The 17,000-nt window shown below is 46.5% G+C and overlaps 1 protein-coding gene across 1 annotated transcript in view; it reads left to right on the plus strand.

Annotated features, from left to right (window-relative positions):
- The window catches only part of ASH1L (ASH1 like histone lysine methyltransferase), a 63,123-nt gene that overhangs the window by 8,505 nt on the left and 37,618 nt on the right, over positions 1 to 17,000 (plus strand). The window contains exon 3 of the mRNA XM_075261469.1: positions 12,019 to 15,751. Coding sequence (XP_075117570.1) covers positions 12,019 to 15,751 — 3,733 coding nt within the window. The remainder of the gene's footprint in view (positions 1 to 12,018; positions 15,752 to 17,000) is intronic.

The raw sequence follows: 17,000 nt of genomic DNA on the forward strand, positions 1-17,000 counted from the left end.
TAGGTATATGTAAGAGCGGTATAGTATAGGTATATGTAAGAGCGGTATATTATAGGTATATGTAAGAGTGGTATATTATAGGTATATGGAAGAGCGTTATATTATAGGACAGGTATATGTTAGAGCGGTATATTATAGGTATATGTTAGAGCGGTATATTATAGTTATATGTAAGAGCGGTATATTATAGGTATATGTAAGAGCGGTATATTATAGGTATATGTAAGAGCGGTATATTATAGGACAGGTATCTGGAAGAGTGGTATATTATAGGTATATGTAAGAGCAGTATATTATAGGTATATGTTAGAGCGGTATATTATAGGTATATGGAAGAGCATTATATTATAGGACAGGTATATGTTATAACGGTATATTATAGGTATATGCAAGAGCGTTATATTATAGGACAGGAATATGGAAGAGCGGTATATTATAGGTATATGTAAGAGCGGTATATTATAGGACAGGTATATGTTAGAGCGGTATATTATAGGTATATGCAAGAGTGTTATATTATAGGACAGGTATATGTTAGAGCGGTATATTATAGGTATATGGAAGAGCATTATATTATAGGACAGGTATATGTTATAACGGTATATTATAGGTATATGCAAGAGCGTTATATTATAGGACAGGTATATGTTAGAGCGGTATAATATAGGTATATGGAAGAGCGTTATATTATAGGACAGGTATACGTAAGAGCAGTATATTATAGGACAGGTATATGTTAGAGCGGTATATTATAGGTATATGTAAAAGCAGTATATTATAGGACAGGAATATGGAAGAGCGGTATTTTATAGGTATATGTAAGAGCGGTATATTATAGGTATATGTAAGCAGTATATTATAGGTATATGTAAGAGCGGTATATGATAGGACAGGTATATGTAAGAGCGGTATATTATAGGTATATGTAAGCAGTATATTATAGGTATATGTAAGAGCGGTATATGATAGGACAGGTTTATGTTAGAGCGGTATATTATAGGTATATGCAAGAACATTACACTATAGGACAGGTATATGTTAGAGCGGTATATTATAGGTATATGGAAGAGCGCTATATTATAGGACAGGTATATGTTAGAGAGCGTTATATTGTAGGACAGGTATATGTAGAGCGGTTTATTCTAGGTATATGTAAGAGTGTTATATTATAGGACAGGAATATGGAAGAGCGGTATATTATAGGTATATGTAAGAGCGGTATATGTAAGCAGTATATTATAGGTATATGTAAGAGCGGTATATTATAGGACATGTATACGTAAGAGAAGTATATTATAGGACAGGTATATGTTAGAGCGGTATGTTATAGGTATATGGAAGAGCGTTATATTATAGGACAGGTATATGTTAGAGCGGTATATTATAGGTATATTTTAGAGCGGTATATTATAGGACATGTATCCGTAAGAGCGTTATATTATAGGACAGGTATATGTTAGAGCGGTATATTATAGGTATATGGAAGAGCGTTATATTATAGGACAGGTATATGTTAGAGCGGTATATTATAGGTATATTTTAGAGCGGTATATTATAGGACATGTATCCGTAAGAGCGTTATATTATAGGACAGGTATATGTTAGAGCTGTATATTATAGGTATATGGAAGAGCGTTATATTATAGGACAGGTGTATGTTAGAGCGGTATATTATAGGTGTATGCAAGAGCGTTATATTATAGGACAGGTATACGTTAGAGCGGTATATTATAGGTATATGGAAGAGCGTTATATTATAGGACAGGTGTATGTAAAAGCGGTATATTATAGGTATATGGAAGAGCGTTATATTATAGGACAGGTATACGTTAGAGCGGTATATTATAGGTATATGTAAGAGCGGTATATTATAGGACAGGTATATGTAAGAGCGGTATATTATAGGACAGGTATATGTTAGAGCGGTATATTATAGGTATATGGAAGAACGTTATATTATAGGACAGGTATACGTTAGAGCGGTATATTATAGGTGTATGCAAGAGCGTTATATTATAGGACAGGTATATGCTAGAGCGGTATATTATAGGTATATGGAAGAGCGTTATATTATAGGACAGGTGTATGTTAGAGCGGTATATTATAGGTGTATGCAAGAGCGTTATATTATAGGACAGGTATATGCTAGAGCGGTATATTATAGGAATATGTTAGAGCGGTATATTATCGGACATGTATACGTAAGAGTGTTATATTATAGGACAGGTATATGTAAAAGCGGTATAATATAGGTATATGCAAGAGCGTTATATTATAGGACAGGTATATGTTAGAGCGGTATATTATAGGTATATGGAAGAGCGTTATATTATAGGACAGGTATACGTTAGAGCGGTATATTATAGGTATATGTTAGAGCGGTATATTATAGGACATGTATCCGTAAGAGTGTTATATTATAGGACAGGTATATGTAAAAGCGGTATAATATAGGTATATGCAAGAGCGTTATATTATAGGACAGGTATATGTTAGAGCGGTATATTATAGGTATATGGAAGAGCGTTATATTATAGGACAGGTGTATGTTAGAGCGGTATATTATAGGTATATGCAAGAGCGTTATATTATAGGACAGGTATACGTTAGAGCGGTATATTATAGGTATATGTATACGTAAGAGCAGTATGTTATAGGACAGGTATATGTTAGAGCGGTATATTATAGGTATATGTAAGAGCAGTATATTATAGGTATATGTAAGAGCGGTATATTATAGGTATATGCAAGAGCAGTATATTATAGGACAGGTATATGTAAGAGCGGTATATTATAGGACAGGTATATGTAGAGCGGTATATTCTAGGTATATGGAAGAGTGTTATATTATAGGACAGGTATATGTTAGAGCGGTATATTATAGGTATATGCAAGAGCAGTATATTATAGGACAGGTATATGTAAGAGCGGTATATTATTGGACAGGTATATGTAAGAGTGGTACATTTTTCATAAATGTAAGAGCGGTGTATTATAGGTATATTTAAGAGCAGTATTTTATAGGTATATGGAAGAGTGGTATATTATAGGACAGGTATATGTAAGAGCGGTATATTATAGGTATATGGAAGAGCGGTATATTATAGGACAGGTATATGTTAGAGCGGTATATTATAGGTATGTGGAAGAGCGTTATATTATAGGACAGGTATATGTTAGAGCGGTATATTATAGGTATATGGAAGAGCGGTATATTATAGGACAGGTATATGTTAGAGCGGTATATTATAGGTATATATAAGAGCGGTATATTATAGGTATATGTAAGAGCGGTATATTATAGGTATATGTTAGAGCGGTATATTATAGGTATATGTTAGAGCGGTATATTATAGGTATATGTAAGAGCGGTATATTATAGGTATATGTTAGAGCGGTATATTATAGGTATATGTAAGAGCGGTATATTATAGGTATATGTTAGAGCGGTATATTATAGGTATATGCAAGAGCGTTATATTATCGGACAGGTATATGTTAGAGCGGTATAATATAGGTATATGCAACAGCGTTATATTATAGGACAGGTATATGTTAGAGCGGTATATTATAGGTATATGTAAAAGCAGTATATTATAGGACAGGTATATGTTAGAGCGGTATATTATAGGTTTATGGAAGAGCGTTATATTATGGGGAGGTGGGGGTGGGTGGGGCGGGTGTATTGGGATAAATATAACAGTCCGTGGAGTCTCATCTTCCTCTTAGTTGGTGACCTCTATATGGGGAGGTGGGGGTGGGGCGGGTGTATTGGGATAAATATAACAGTCCGTGGAGTCTCATCTTCCTCTTCCTTGGTGACCTCTATATGGGGAGGTGGGGGTGGGGCGGGTGTATTGGGATAAATATAACAGTCCATGGAGTCTCATCTTCCTCTTGTTTGGTGACAGCTGGACACGTATTGGGCAGCGATCTCCACAGTGGCCTCTTCTTCTCCCAGTAGGATGTAGAGTTTCCTCTTCTCCCAGTCTGGGATGTGGGCAGAGAGTCTTTGGTAGTAGACGGCCCTCACAGCTGAGTATTTGGTGCAGTGTAGCAGGAAGTGGGTCTGGTCTTCTAGGGCCCCCTGGTCACAGTGCTGGCACAGTCTCTTCTCCCGTGGCTTGTACGTCTGTCTGTATCGCCCCGTCTCTATCTCTAGGTTGTGGGCGCTCAGTCTGTACCGGCTCAGGGTCTGTCTGTGCTTGGGGTGGCGTATTCTCTCCAGGTAGGTGGCCATGGTGTAGTCCCTTTGTAGGGATTGGTACACATTGGTGAGTTTCTTGGAGTTATTTATTTCGTTTCTCCATTCTTCAATGTACTGCTCTCTGTTTGCCTCTGTGGTCGCCTTTATTTCGGCCTTGGTTATCCTCTGTTGGTGTTTTTGGTTTGGTGGTTGGCTGCTGTTTGGTTGGTGAATGTCTGGTTTGCTCCGGTGGCTTAGCCATGCTTGGTGGTGGTAGGAGTCGCTCCCCTGGATGTGTGCCTGGAAAGCTAGCACCCTCTTCTGTATGGTGAGCCATAGGGGGAGTCTGCCTAGCTCTGCCCTGCAGGCCATGTTGGTGGTGTTGCGATGGACCTGGAGCAGGTATTTGTATTATAGGACAGCTATATGTTAGAGCGGTATATGTAAGAGCGTTATATTATAGGGCAGGTATATGTTAGAGCGGTATATTATAGGTATATGTAAGAGCATTATATTATAGGACAGGTATATGTAAGAGTGGTATATTATAGGTATATGTAAGAGCAGTATATGATAGGTATATGTTAGAGCGGTATATTATAGGTATATGTAAGAGCGGTATATTATAGGTATATGTAAGAGCGGTATATGATAGGTATATGTTAGAGCGGTATATTATAGGTATATGTAAGAGCGGTATATGATAGGTATATGTTAGAGCGGTATATTATAGGTATATGTAAGAGTGGTATATTATAGGTATATGTTAGAGCGGTATATTATAGGATAGGTATATGTAAGAGCAGTATATTATAGAACAGGTATATGTTAGAGCGGTATATTATAGGTATATATAAGAGCAGTATATTATAGGACAGGTATATGTAAGAGCGGTATATTATAGGACAGGTATATGTAAGAGTGGTATATTATAGGTATATGTATGAGCGGTATATTATAGGTATATGTATGTGCGGTATATTATTGGTATATGTTAGAGCGGTATATTATAGGTATATGTATGAGCGGTATATTATAGGTATATTTATGAGCTGTGTATTATAGGTATATGTAAGAGCGGTATATTATAGGTATATGTAAGAGCGGTATATTATAGGTATATGTATGAGCGGTACATTATAGGTATATGTATGAGCGGTATATGTATGAGCGGTACATTATAGGTATATGTAAGAGCGGTATATGATAGGTATATGTATGTGCGGTATATTATTGGTATATGTTAGAGCGGTATATTATAGGTATATGTATGAGCGGTATATTATAGGTATATTTATGAGCTGTGTATTATAGGTATATGTAAGAGCGGTATATTATAGGTATATGTAAGAGCGGTATATTATAGGTATATGTATGAGCGGTACATTATAGGTATATGTAAGAGCGGTATATTATAGGTATATGTATGAGCGGTACATTATAGGTATATGTATGAGCGGTATATGTATGAGCGGTACATTATAGGTATATGTAAGAGCGGTATATGATAGGTATATTTATGAGCGGTATATTATAGGTATATTTATGAGCGGTATATTATAGGTATGTGTAAGAGCGGTATATTATTGGTATATGTAAGAGCGGTATATTATATAGGTATATGTATGAGTGGTATATTATAGGTATATGTATGAGCGGTATGTTATAGGTATATGTTACAGCGGTATATTATAGGTATATGTATGAGCGGTATATTATAGGTATATTTATGAGCGGTATATTATAGGTATATGTATGAGCGGTATGTTATAGGTCAGGTATATGTATATAGTGTGTTCGCTCTTATAGTATATAGTGTAGCCTCTCTTACAGTATATAGTTTGACTGCACTGGCAGTATACGGTTATATAACATATACACCCGTGTCGGTTATTCCCGCCCTCTGGTCTCATCCTTGCGCTCTCGCTGTGTATCCTCTTTAGTTATTGTATACATCCTGATATTCTCTCGTCACAGTGTGTCGGTCTCCTGCAGCTGTGTACAGATTGGTGGTGTTTATATCTGTACGGTGATTCTGGGGTCACAGCTGGAGGTCTCGTCACAGTGTGTCGGTCTCTGCGCTACCCTCATGTTGTTGCATACAGACGTGCTGGTATTTTTAGTTGTGATGAAGATATTTTAGCAGTAGCTTGTATCTCGGTATCTTGATGCAGCTTTTGGTGGTTGTCATGGTGACAGCTGACCTAATTCGCTGGATACAGGCGGGAGTTTTTAGTCGGCGCGGTTATGTTGGATTTTAGAGGTGACGGAAAGACATTGTATGCAGTGGATATGATCTGCCGCTCTTGTAGAGATATGGATGATGATCAACTATCTGCCCCAAAATCCTTCACACTCCTCATACAGCCCCCAATATCCTTCTCACTCCTTATTCAGCCTCCGATATCCTTCTTTATCCTCATACAGCCCCCAATATCCTTCACACTCCTCATACAGCCCCCAATATCCTTCACACTCCTTATTCAGCCTCCAATATCCTTCTTCATCCTCATACAGCCCCCAATATCCTTCACACTCCTCATACAGCCCCCGATATCCTTCTCACTCCTCATACAGCCCCCGATATCCTTCACACTCCTCATACAGCCCCCGATATCCTTCACACTCCTCATACAGCCCCCGATATCCTTCTCACTCCTCATACAGCCCCCGATATCCTTCACACTCCTCATACAGCCCCCGATATCCTTCTCACTCCTCATACAGCCCCCGATATCCTTCTTACTCCTCATACAGCCCCCGATATCCTTCTTACTCCTCATACAGCCCCCAATATCCTTCACACTCCTCATACAGCCCCCAATATCCTTCACACTCCTCATACAACCCCCGATATCCTTCTTACTCCTCATACAACCCCCGATATCCTTCTTACTCCTCATACAGCCTCCGATATCCTTCTTACTCCTCATACAGCCCCCGATATCCTCACTCCTCATTCAGCCTCTGATATCCTTCTTTATCCTCATACAGCCCCCAATATCCTTCACACTCCTTATTCAACCTCCGATATCCTTCTTCATCCTCATACAGCCTCCGATAGCCTTCTTACTCCTCATACAGCCTCCGATATCCTTCTCACTCCTCATACAGCCCCCGATATCCTTCACATTCCTCATACAGACCCTGATATCTTTCACACTCCTCATACAGCCGTGATATCCTTCTCACTCCTCATACAGCCTCCAATATCCTTCACACTCCTCATACAGACTCCGATATCCGTTATGCCTCGTTAAGGGGGTTATAACTCATAGATGGGTTTAATCCTTGTAGAGGAGTCTTATCTTGTATAAGAGGATATTCATAATGGGCTTGTACCTCGTACACTGGTGGGCTTGCACCTCATGGGCTTGTACCTCGTACACTGGTGGGCTTGTACCTCGTACACTGGTGGGCTTGTACCTCGTAGGCTAATGGGCTTGTACCTCGTTGGCTTGTACCTCGTAGACTGGTGAGCTTGTACCTCGTGGGGTTATACATCGTAGACTGGTGAGCTTGTACCTCGTGGGGTTATACATCCTAGACTGGTGTGCTTGTACCTCGTACGCTGGTGGGCTTGTACCTCATGGGCTTGTACCTTGTAGACTGGTGGGCTTGTACCTGGTGGGCTTGTACCTCGTAGGCTAATAGGCTTGTACCTCGTAGACTGGTGAGCTTGTACCTCGTAGACTGGTAAGCTTGTACCTCGTAGACTGATGGGCTTGTACCTCGTAAACTGGTGGGCTTGTACCTCGTAGACTGGTGGGCTTGTACCTCATGGGCTTGTACCTCGTAGACTGGTGGGCTTGTACCTCGTAGGCTAATGGGCTTGTACCTCGTGGGCTTGTACCTCGTAGACTGGTGAGCTTGTACCTCGTGGGGTTATACATCGTAGACTGGTGAGCTTGTACCTCGTGGGGTTATACATCGTAGACTGGTGTGCTTGTACCTCGTACGCTGGTGGGCTTGTACCTCATGGGCTTGTACCTTGTAGACTGGTGGGCTTGTACCTGGTGGGCTTGTACCTCGTAGGCTAATAGGCTTGTACCTCGTAGACTGGTGAGCTTGTACCTCGTAGACTGGTAAGCTTGTACCTCGTAGACTGATGGGCTTGTACCTCGTAAACTGGTGGGCTTGTACCTCGTAGACTGGTGGGCTTGTACCTCATGGGCTTGTACCTCGTAGACTGGTGGGCTTGTACCTCGTAGGCTAATGGGCTTGTACCTCGTGGGCTTGTACCTCGTAGACTGGTGAGCTTGTACCTTGTGGGGTTATACATCGTAGACTGGTGAGCTTGTACCTCGTGGGGTTATACATCCTAGACTGGTGTGCTTGTACCTCGTACGCTGGTGGGCTTGTACCTCATGGGCTTGTACCTTGTAGACTGGTGGGCTTGTACCTGGTGGGCTTGTACCTCGTAGGCTAATAGGCTTGTACCTCGTAGACTGGTGAGCTTGTACCTCGTAGACTGGTAAGCTTGTACCTCGTAGACTGATGGGCTTGTACCTCGTAAACTGGTGGGCTTGTACCTCGTAGACTGGTGGGCTTGTACCTCATGGGCTTGTACCTCGTAGACTGGTGGGCTTGTACCTCGTAGACTGATGGGCTTGTACCTCGTAAACTGGTGGGCTTGTACCTCGTAGACTGGTGGGCTTGTACCTCATGGGCTTGTACCTCGTAGACTGGTGGGCTTGTACCTCGTAGGCTAATGGGCTTGTACCTCGTAGACTGGTGAGCTTGTACCTCGTGGGGTTATACATCGTAGACTGGTGAGCTTGTACCTCGTGGGGTTATACATCGTAGACTGGTGTGCTTGTACCTCGTACGCTGGTGGGCTTGTACCTCATGGGCTTGTACCTTGTAGACTGGTGGGCTTGTACCTCATAAACTGATGGACTTGTACCTGGTGGGCTTGTACCTCGTAGGCTAATGGGCTTGTACCTCGTAGACTGGTGTGCTTGTACCTCGTAGACTGGTGAGCTTGTACCTTGTAGACTGGTAAGCTTGTACCTTGTAGACTGATGGGCTTGTACCTCGTAAACTGGTGGGCTTGTACCTCGTAGGCTGGTGTGCTTGTACCTCGTAGGCTGGTGTGCTTGTACCTCGTAGGCTGGTGTGCTTGTACCTCGTAGACTGGTGAGCTTGTACCTTGTAGACTGGTAAGCTTGTACCTCGTAGACTGATGGGCTTGTACCTCGTAAACTGGTGGGCTTGTACCTCATGGGCTTGTACCTCGTAGGCTGGTGTGCTTGTACCTCGTAGACTGGTGTGCTTGTACCTCGTAGACTGGTGTGCTTGTACCTCGTAGACTGGTGTGCTTGTACCTCGTAGGCTGGTGTGCTTGTTCCTCGTAGACTGATGGGCTTGTACCCCGTAGACTGGTGGGCTTGTACCTCGTAGACTGGTGGGCTTGTACCTCGTAGACTGGTGGGCTTGTACCTCGTAGACTGGTGGGCTTGTACCTCGTAGACTGGTGGGCTTGTACCTCGTAGACTAGTGGGCTTGTACCTCGCAGACTGGTGGGCTTGTACCTCGCAGACTGGTGAGCTTGTACCTCGTGGGGTTATAGATCGTAGACTGGTGGGCTTGTACCTCGTAGACTGGTGGGCTTGTACCCCGTAAGCTGGTGTGCTTGTTCCTCGTAGACTGGTGGGCTTGTACCTCGTAGAATGGTGGGCTTGTACCTCGCAGACTGGTGGGCTTGTACCTCGCAGACTGGTGGGCTTGTACCTCGCAGACTGGTGAGCTTGTACCTCGTGGGGTTATAGATCGTAGACTGGTGGGCTTGTACCTCGTAGACTGGTGGGTTTGTACCTCATAGACTGGTGTGCTTGTACCCCGTAAGCTGGTGTGCTTGTTCCTCGTAGACTGGTGGGCTTGTACCTCGCAGACTGGCGGGCTTGTACCTCGCAGACTGGCGGGCTTGTACCTCGCAGACTGGTGGGCTTGTACCTCGCAGACTGGTGGGCTTGTACCTCGCAGACTGGTGAGCTTGTACCTCGCAGACTGGTGAGCTTGTACCTCGTGGGGTTATAGATCGTAGACTGGTGGGCTTGTACCTCGTAGACTGGTGGGCTAGTACCTCATAGACTGGTGTGCTTGTACCCCGTAAGCTGGTGTGCTTGTTCCTCGTAGACTGGTGGGCTTGTACCTCGCAGACTGGTGAGCTTGTACCTCGTGGGGTTATAGATCGTAGACTGGTGGGCTTGTACCTCGTAGACTGGTGGGCTTGTACCTCGTAGACTGATGGGCTTGTACCTCGTAGACTGGTGGGCTTGTACCTCGTAGACTGGTGGGCTTGTACCTCGTAGACTGGTGGGCTTGTACCTCGTAGACTGGTGGGCTTGTACCTCGTAGACTGGTGGGTTTGTACCTCATAGACTGGTGTGCTTGTACCCCGTAAGCTGGTGTGCTTGTACCTCGCAGACTGGCGGGCTTGTACCTCGCAGACTGGCGGGCTTGTACCTCGCAGACTGGCGGGCTTGTACCTCGCAGACTGGCGGGCTTGTACCTCGCAGACTGGCGGGCTTGTACCTCGCAGACTGGTGAGCTTGTACATCGTGGGCTTATAGATCGTAGACTGGTGGGCTTGTACCTCGTAGACTGGTGGGCTTGTACCTCATAGACTGGTGTGCTTGTACTCCGTAAGCTGGTGTGCTTGTTCCTTGTAGACTGGTGGGCTTGTACCTCGCAGACTGGTGAGCTTGTACCTCGTGGGGTTATAGATCGTAGACTGGTGGGCAGGTACCTCGTAGACTGGTGGGCTTGTACCTCGCAGACTGGTGGGCTTGTACCTCGCAGACTGGTGAGCTTGTACCTCGTGGGGTTATAGATCGTAGACTGGTGGGCTTGTACCTCGTAGACTGGTGGGCTTGTACCTCGTAGACTGATGGGCTTGTACCTCGTAGACTGGTGGGCTTGTACCTCGTAGGCTGGTGGGCTTGTACCTCGTAGGCTGGTGGGCTTGTACCTCGTAGACTGGTGGGCTGGTACCTCGTAGACTGGTGGGCTTGTACCTCGTAAACTGGTGGGCTTGTACCTCGTAGACTGGTGGGCTTGTACCTCATAGACTGGTGGGCTTGTACCTCTTAGACTGGTGGGCTTGTACCTCATAGATGGCTTCTGTGGTTATTAATGGTTTGTGTAGTTGCAGGTTACGTAGCGCCCTGTTTTAGGAAGGGGGGGAGCAGTGCAGAGCCGGAGAACATGGCAGCTGGCACGATGCCCAGCTTCTCTATAGCAGCAGTTGCTATTATGCTAATTCTGCTTCGGCATTACATTCCTCCGTAGGGTTTTTTTTTTCCCACCCTTGTTCTCTGCGTACACAAAACAGAGACAGCTGATGGCCGGCCATGTCTGCTGAGTACAGCGAGGGGGCACATGGGGGGGAATGCCCAGAGGACTCGATCCCGGCTATATGAGGGTTGTAGGATCATGGGGTAATAAAGGGGCCTGCGGTCCGGGCTGTGAGCCGCACTCCCCCGTCATCTCTGATACCCGATATTGTTGTATTGTCAGAGGCCTCCAGAGAAGCATCTGGAACTATTTCCTGAAATGAGTCATGATCTCAGCAGACGTCTTACAGAGGCCCTGTTCACACTAACACCACGTGAGCCATAGGTAATTATCCTGAGTATTGCCCAATGTGTACACATACAACATCATAGATAAGGTTAGAGTTCTTGCAGGTGTCTACGCCACCAGAGGCCTCACAATGGAGGCTCAGGAGACCCCCAATCCAGTCAGAATACTGCCGTATGTTCATGAGACACGGCCTACCCCTCCCTTGCTACATCTTCTAACCAGCTCTTTTATTTTGTGTCTTCTAGGACTCCTCCAAAGTGATCAAGACGTCTGGAGACAACCAAACTCTAGACGACCCCAAAGTGGAGCGTTTACAGGTCAGGCCAGAGGAAGAGAAGAAATCTTCGACAAAGAATCCTTCACCTTTGCACTCAGAAGTAACCGAGCACAACAAGGCGGCAACACCAGGACTTGTCAGTAACAGGGACCCCCCTGACTTAAAGGACAGGGTTGTGGTCAATGGCACAGCCAGCAGTGTTACCGAGAAGCTCGCCCAGCTCATAGCCACCTGCCCACCTTCCAAGTCTTCCAAAATCAGAGCCAAAAAGCAGTCCGCCGTGGGCCGCCCCGAGGAGAGGGCCGCTCTAGAGACGGACTCTGCTTCAGTCAGGAACTCTCCGTCTACCCCACCTAGTGGTTCCTCCCAAGAGCCTGACAAAAACTTCAGCCCTGTGTTAGAGAATGTTAGCGCCCGACCCGCCAAGGAAAGCGTCCTCGAAAAGTTCTGCAATATGAAAGAGGCAGCTGGTGCGGAGAAGGAGACTTGTAATGAGCGGGCACTCGCAACGCCGGACCCAGGCATGCAGGAAAAGCGGTGTCCCATCTATTGCACTTCGTTGGACTACAGGAATGGGGGCGTATCTGATGCCTCTGCAGCCGTGTCACCGTTCAGTGCCGTGTGTGAAGGACACCTGCCTTCTCCGACACCAGCAACGTCTCTAACGTCCTGCACCAGGAGCTCCAATGTGAATTGTTCCCAGTCCCCAGTGTCCAGTTCCTTGCACTTACACCCTGACACCACCCGTGTGGAATGTATCCATGAGCCAAGTGACAAAAGCCAGCGTACATCAGACACTTTACCTGCGGGGCCCCCGACCCCACAACACTCTCTGGACTTACTACACAATAGTAAGATGTGTAAAGAGGACAGAAGCATTTGTCAGGTCAAAGCGAGCAGCCGCTTACCCAGTGGGACCTGCGACTCCAGTAAGAAGCCCACTCAGCGTGTGCAGCCCGCCGCTCACAAGTCAGATCCTTCCATTGTCAGTTTTGCAAGTTTGCTTAGAAAAAAGCAGATGATAAAAGTTAGCACAGTGACGGAGAAGCCGAGCTCCACCGTCCAACCTGTGGGGGGCGCCAGCAACACACAGGCTAAACATTTCAGAAAGCGAAAAGGTAAGAAGCCCAGGTGGACAAGAGTCCCGTGCAAAAGCATCCAGTACTCCTCCAAGGAGACGGTAGCACGTAAGCAAGACGCAGCAGAGAAAGGTGGCGGCAGAGCGGCATTGACTGTCCAGAGGGCAAGCACTTCCCATAATGCACCTGCCAAGGAGACCCCCAAGGTATACAGCACTCACCGCAACTACAAAATGATAGATACTTTGGTCGCTCTGAAACCGAATCGAGGAAAGCCAAAGAGTAAGGACATGCCACATTTGTATGCTCCTCCCAAAAGAACCCTAAAAATTCCCTCCTTCAAGGTTGTTTCTTCCCATTCTAAGGAGGAGCCGGGCCCTCCAGTTCTGCAGCCTGAAGTAGAGATGCCATCTCTAAAAACAAGTCTTTCCAGGCCTCTCTTTCCACGAAAGCGAGGGAGGCCAAGGCGAGACGCTGCCCCTCCGCTGCGGGCACCCCCTGTGCTCTCTGTTGCACCTTTCTTGGTCACTGATCATCCAAAGCGGACTGATTTTGAGAGCGAGCGTCAGCAGAACGAAGACCTGCATGGCAAACTTCACACGAACGAGGAGCCTTATCGAGGCGGTGCGGCATGTGGTGAGCCGGACAAGAAGTCTGTAAGGAGGAATAACGGGCAGCTCATGAAGACCATCATCCGAAAAATCAATAAGATGAAAACCATCAAGAGGAAGAAGCTGCTGAGCCAGATCCTTAATAGTGGCACCGAGCAAACCTGCAAAGGCAAAGTGCAAACAAAGATGCCTGGGCCGGTGTCCACCCTGGCGGCCACATTCAGCTCCAAACTAGGGCAACAGATCAACGTCAGCAAGAAAGGAACCATCTACATAGGGAAGAGAAGGGGCCGCAAGCCAAAGGCAACCGTGGACTGTATTCTCGGCAAGAGCCCCGCGGGTGACGTGGCTCAGCAGGAGTCCAACGCCTTGGGGCAGATGATGGTGTCTGTCCTCTCTCCGGCCGAGGTTCTCCCATCTCCTATCAGTTCCTTCTCTTCTAGTACAAGCGATTCCCAGAGCCCCTTAGGCAGCGATGCCAGCTTTGTGGAGCCAAGCTCGCTGCCCTACGCACACATGCACTCTCGGCACGGTTCCTTCCTTCAGACGCTCGCCATGCGAAAAGCTTCCAAGGATTCCCCTCCGACGCTGCTGCCCAACTCTCCATCCCACCTGAACGAGATCAGCGCCCTGAAGGAAGCCACGTCTTCACCCATCAGCGAGTCTCACAGCGATGAGACCATCCCCAGTGACAGCGGCATCGGAACCGACAACAACAGCACCTCGGACCGTGCCGAGAAGTTGTGTGCTCAGAAGAAGAGGAGACATTCCTTTGAGCACATATCGCTGATCGCACCGGAGGCTTCGGCAGTGCTCGGCAGCCTGAAGGAGAAGCACAAGCACAAGTGTAAGCACAGGAGCTACGACTTCCTCAGCTACGACAAACTCAAGAGGCAGAAGAGGAAGCGCAAAAAGAAGTACCCGCAGCTGCGCAGCCGCCAGGACCCCGACTTCTTGGCCGACTTGGAGGAGATCATCGCTCACCTCAGCGAGCTGCACATCACTCATCGCAGCCATCACTTCATTCCCAGGGACTTGCTGCCCACAATATTTCGCCTCAATTTCAATAGCTTTTACAGCCACCCCACCTTCCCCTTGGATCCTTTGCACTACATCCGGAAGCCGGATCTAAAGAAGAAGCGGGGGCGGCCGCCCAAAATGCGGGAGACAATGTCGGAGATGCCCTTTATGCACAGCCTGGGCTTCCCGCTCTCCGGCACAGGCTTCTACCCCTCATACAGCATGCCTTACTCCCACTCCCCTCTCACTGCTGCCCCTATTGGCTTAAGTTATTATGGCCGCTACCCACCCACTATTTATCCTCCCCCTCCCTCCCCCTCATTTACTGCACCCCTGCACCCCCCATCGTACATGCACACAGGTCATCTATTACTCAACCCAGCCAAGTACCATAAGAAGAAACACAAGCTGCTCCGCCAGGAAGCCTTCCTCTCCAGCAGCCGCACCCCGCTTCTGCCAGTGGGCACCTACCCCAGCGTCCCCCCAGATATGGCGTACAGCTGGATGCTGGAGCACAAGCACCGCCATCGCCACAAGCATCGGGAGCACCGCTCTGCCGAGCAGCTCTCCATGGACCCCCTGGCCAGAGTCAGCTCCTCTCGGACAGTCCTGGAATCTCTAAAGCGTTACAGATTTGGGAAGGACAATAATAGCGAGAGGTACAAACATAAGGACAAGAACCGCTGCCGCTTATCCTGCAGTCACCTGAGCCGAGAGGAACCGTGGCACCGAAGAGACACCCCCGACACCGGCCCTATAGGACTGCAGGCTCCATTACAGATCGACTGCTGCAGCGGCTCTGCCGGCCTCTCGCTGACCAGCCTGACCTCCAGCTCTGAAACCGGGAGTAGTGAAGAGCACACCAACCTATTCACCAGTGCCATAGGGAGCTGCCGAGGGGGCCTGTCCGGGCGCAAAGCCCTGAGTGACAGCCCCACATTATTCACCGATAGCCGGCCCCTGAGGAAGGACAACCCACAGGCCCAATCAGGTAATAGGCAAGGCTGATCTCTACTGATAGGCTGTATTCTCAGTGATGTCACTGCTCTCTAGTATACGGATAGGCTGTATTCTCAGTGATGTCACTGCTCTCTAGTATACGGATAGGCTGTATTCTCAGTGTCACCGCTCTCTAGTATATGGATAGGCTGTATTCTCAGTGATGTCAACGCTGATCTCTAGTATACGGATAGGCTGTATTCTCAGTGATGTCACCGCTCTCTAGTATACGGATAGGCTGTATTCTCAGTGATGTCACCGCTCTCTAGTATACGGATAGGCTGTATTCTCAGTGATGTCACTGCTCTCTAGTATACGGATAGGTTGTATTCTCAGTGATGTCACCGCTCTCTAGTATACGGATAGGCTGTATTCTCAGTGATGTCAACGCTGCTCTCTAGTATACGGATAGGCTGTATTCTCAGTGATGTCAACGCTGCTCTCTAGTATACGGATAGGCTGTATTCTCAGTGATGTCACTGCTCTCTAGTATACGGATAGGCTGTATTCTCAGTGATGTCACCGCTCTCTAGTATATGGATAGGCTGTATTCTCAGTGATGTCACCGCTGATCTCTAGTATACGGATAGGCTGTATTCTCAGTGATGTCACCGCTCTCTAGTATATGGATAGGCTGTATTCTCAGTGATGTCACTGCTCTCTAGTATACGGATAGGCTGTATTCTCAGTGATGTCACCGCTGCTCTCTAGTATACGGATAGGCTGTATTCTCAGTGATGTCAACGCTGCTCTCTAGTATACGGATAGGCTGTATTCTCAGTGATGTCACCGCTGCTCTCTAGTATACGGATAGGCTGTATTCTCAGTGATGTCAACGCTGCTCTCTAGTATATGGATAGGCTGTATTCTCAGTGATGTCACTGCTCTCTAGTATACGGATAGGCTGTATTCTCAGTGATGTCAACGCTGCTCTCTAGTATACGGATAGGCTGTATTCTCAGTGATGTCAACGCTGCTCTCTAGTATACGGATAGGCTGTATTCTCAGTGATGTCACTGCTCTCTAGTATACGGATAGGCTGTATTCTCAGTGATGTCACCGCTCTCTAGTATATGGATAGGCTGTATTCTCAGTGATGTCACCGCTGATCTCTAGTATACGGATAGGCTGTATTCTCAGTGATGTCACCGCTCTCTAGTATATGGATAGGCTGTATTCTCAGTGATGTCACTGCTCTCTAGTATACGGATAGGCTGTATTCTCAGTGATGTCACCGCTCT

This window comes from Leptodactylus fuscus, unplaced genomic scaffold (assembly GCF_031893055.1).
Source record: "Leptodactylus fuscus isolate aLepFus1 unplaced genomic scaffold, aLepFus1.hap2 HAP2_SCAFFOLD_141, whole genome shotgun sequence".
NCBI lineage: Eukaryota > Metazoa > Chordata > Amphibia > Anura > Leptodactylidae > Leptodactylus > Leptodactylus fuscus.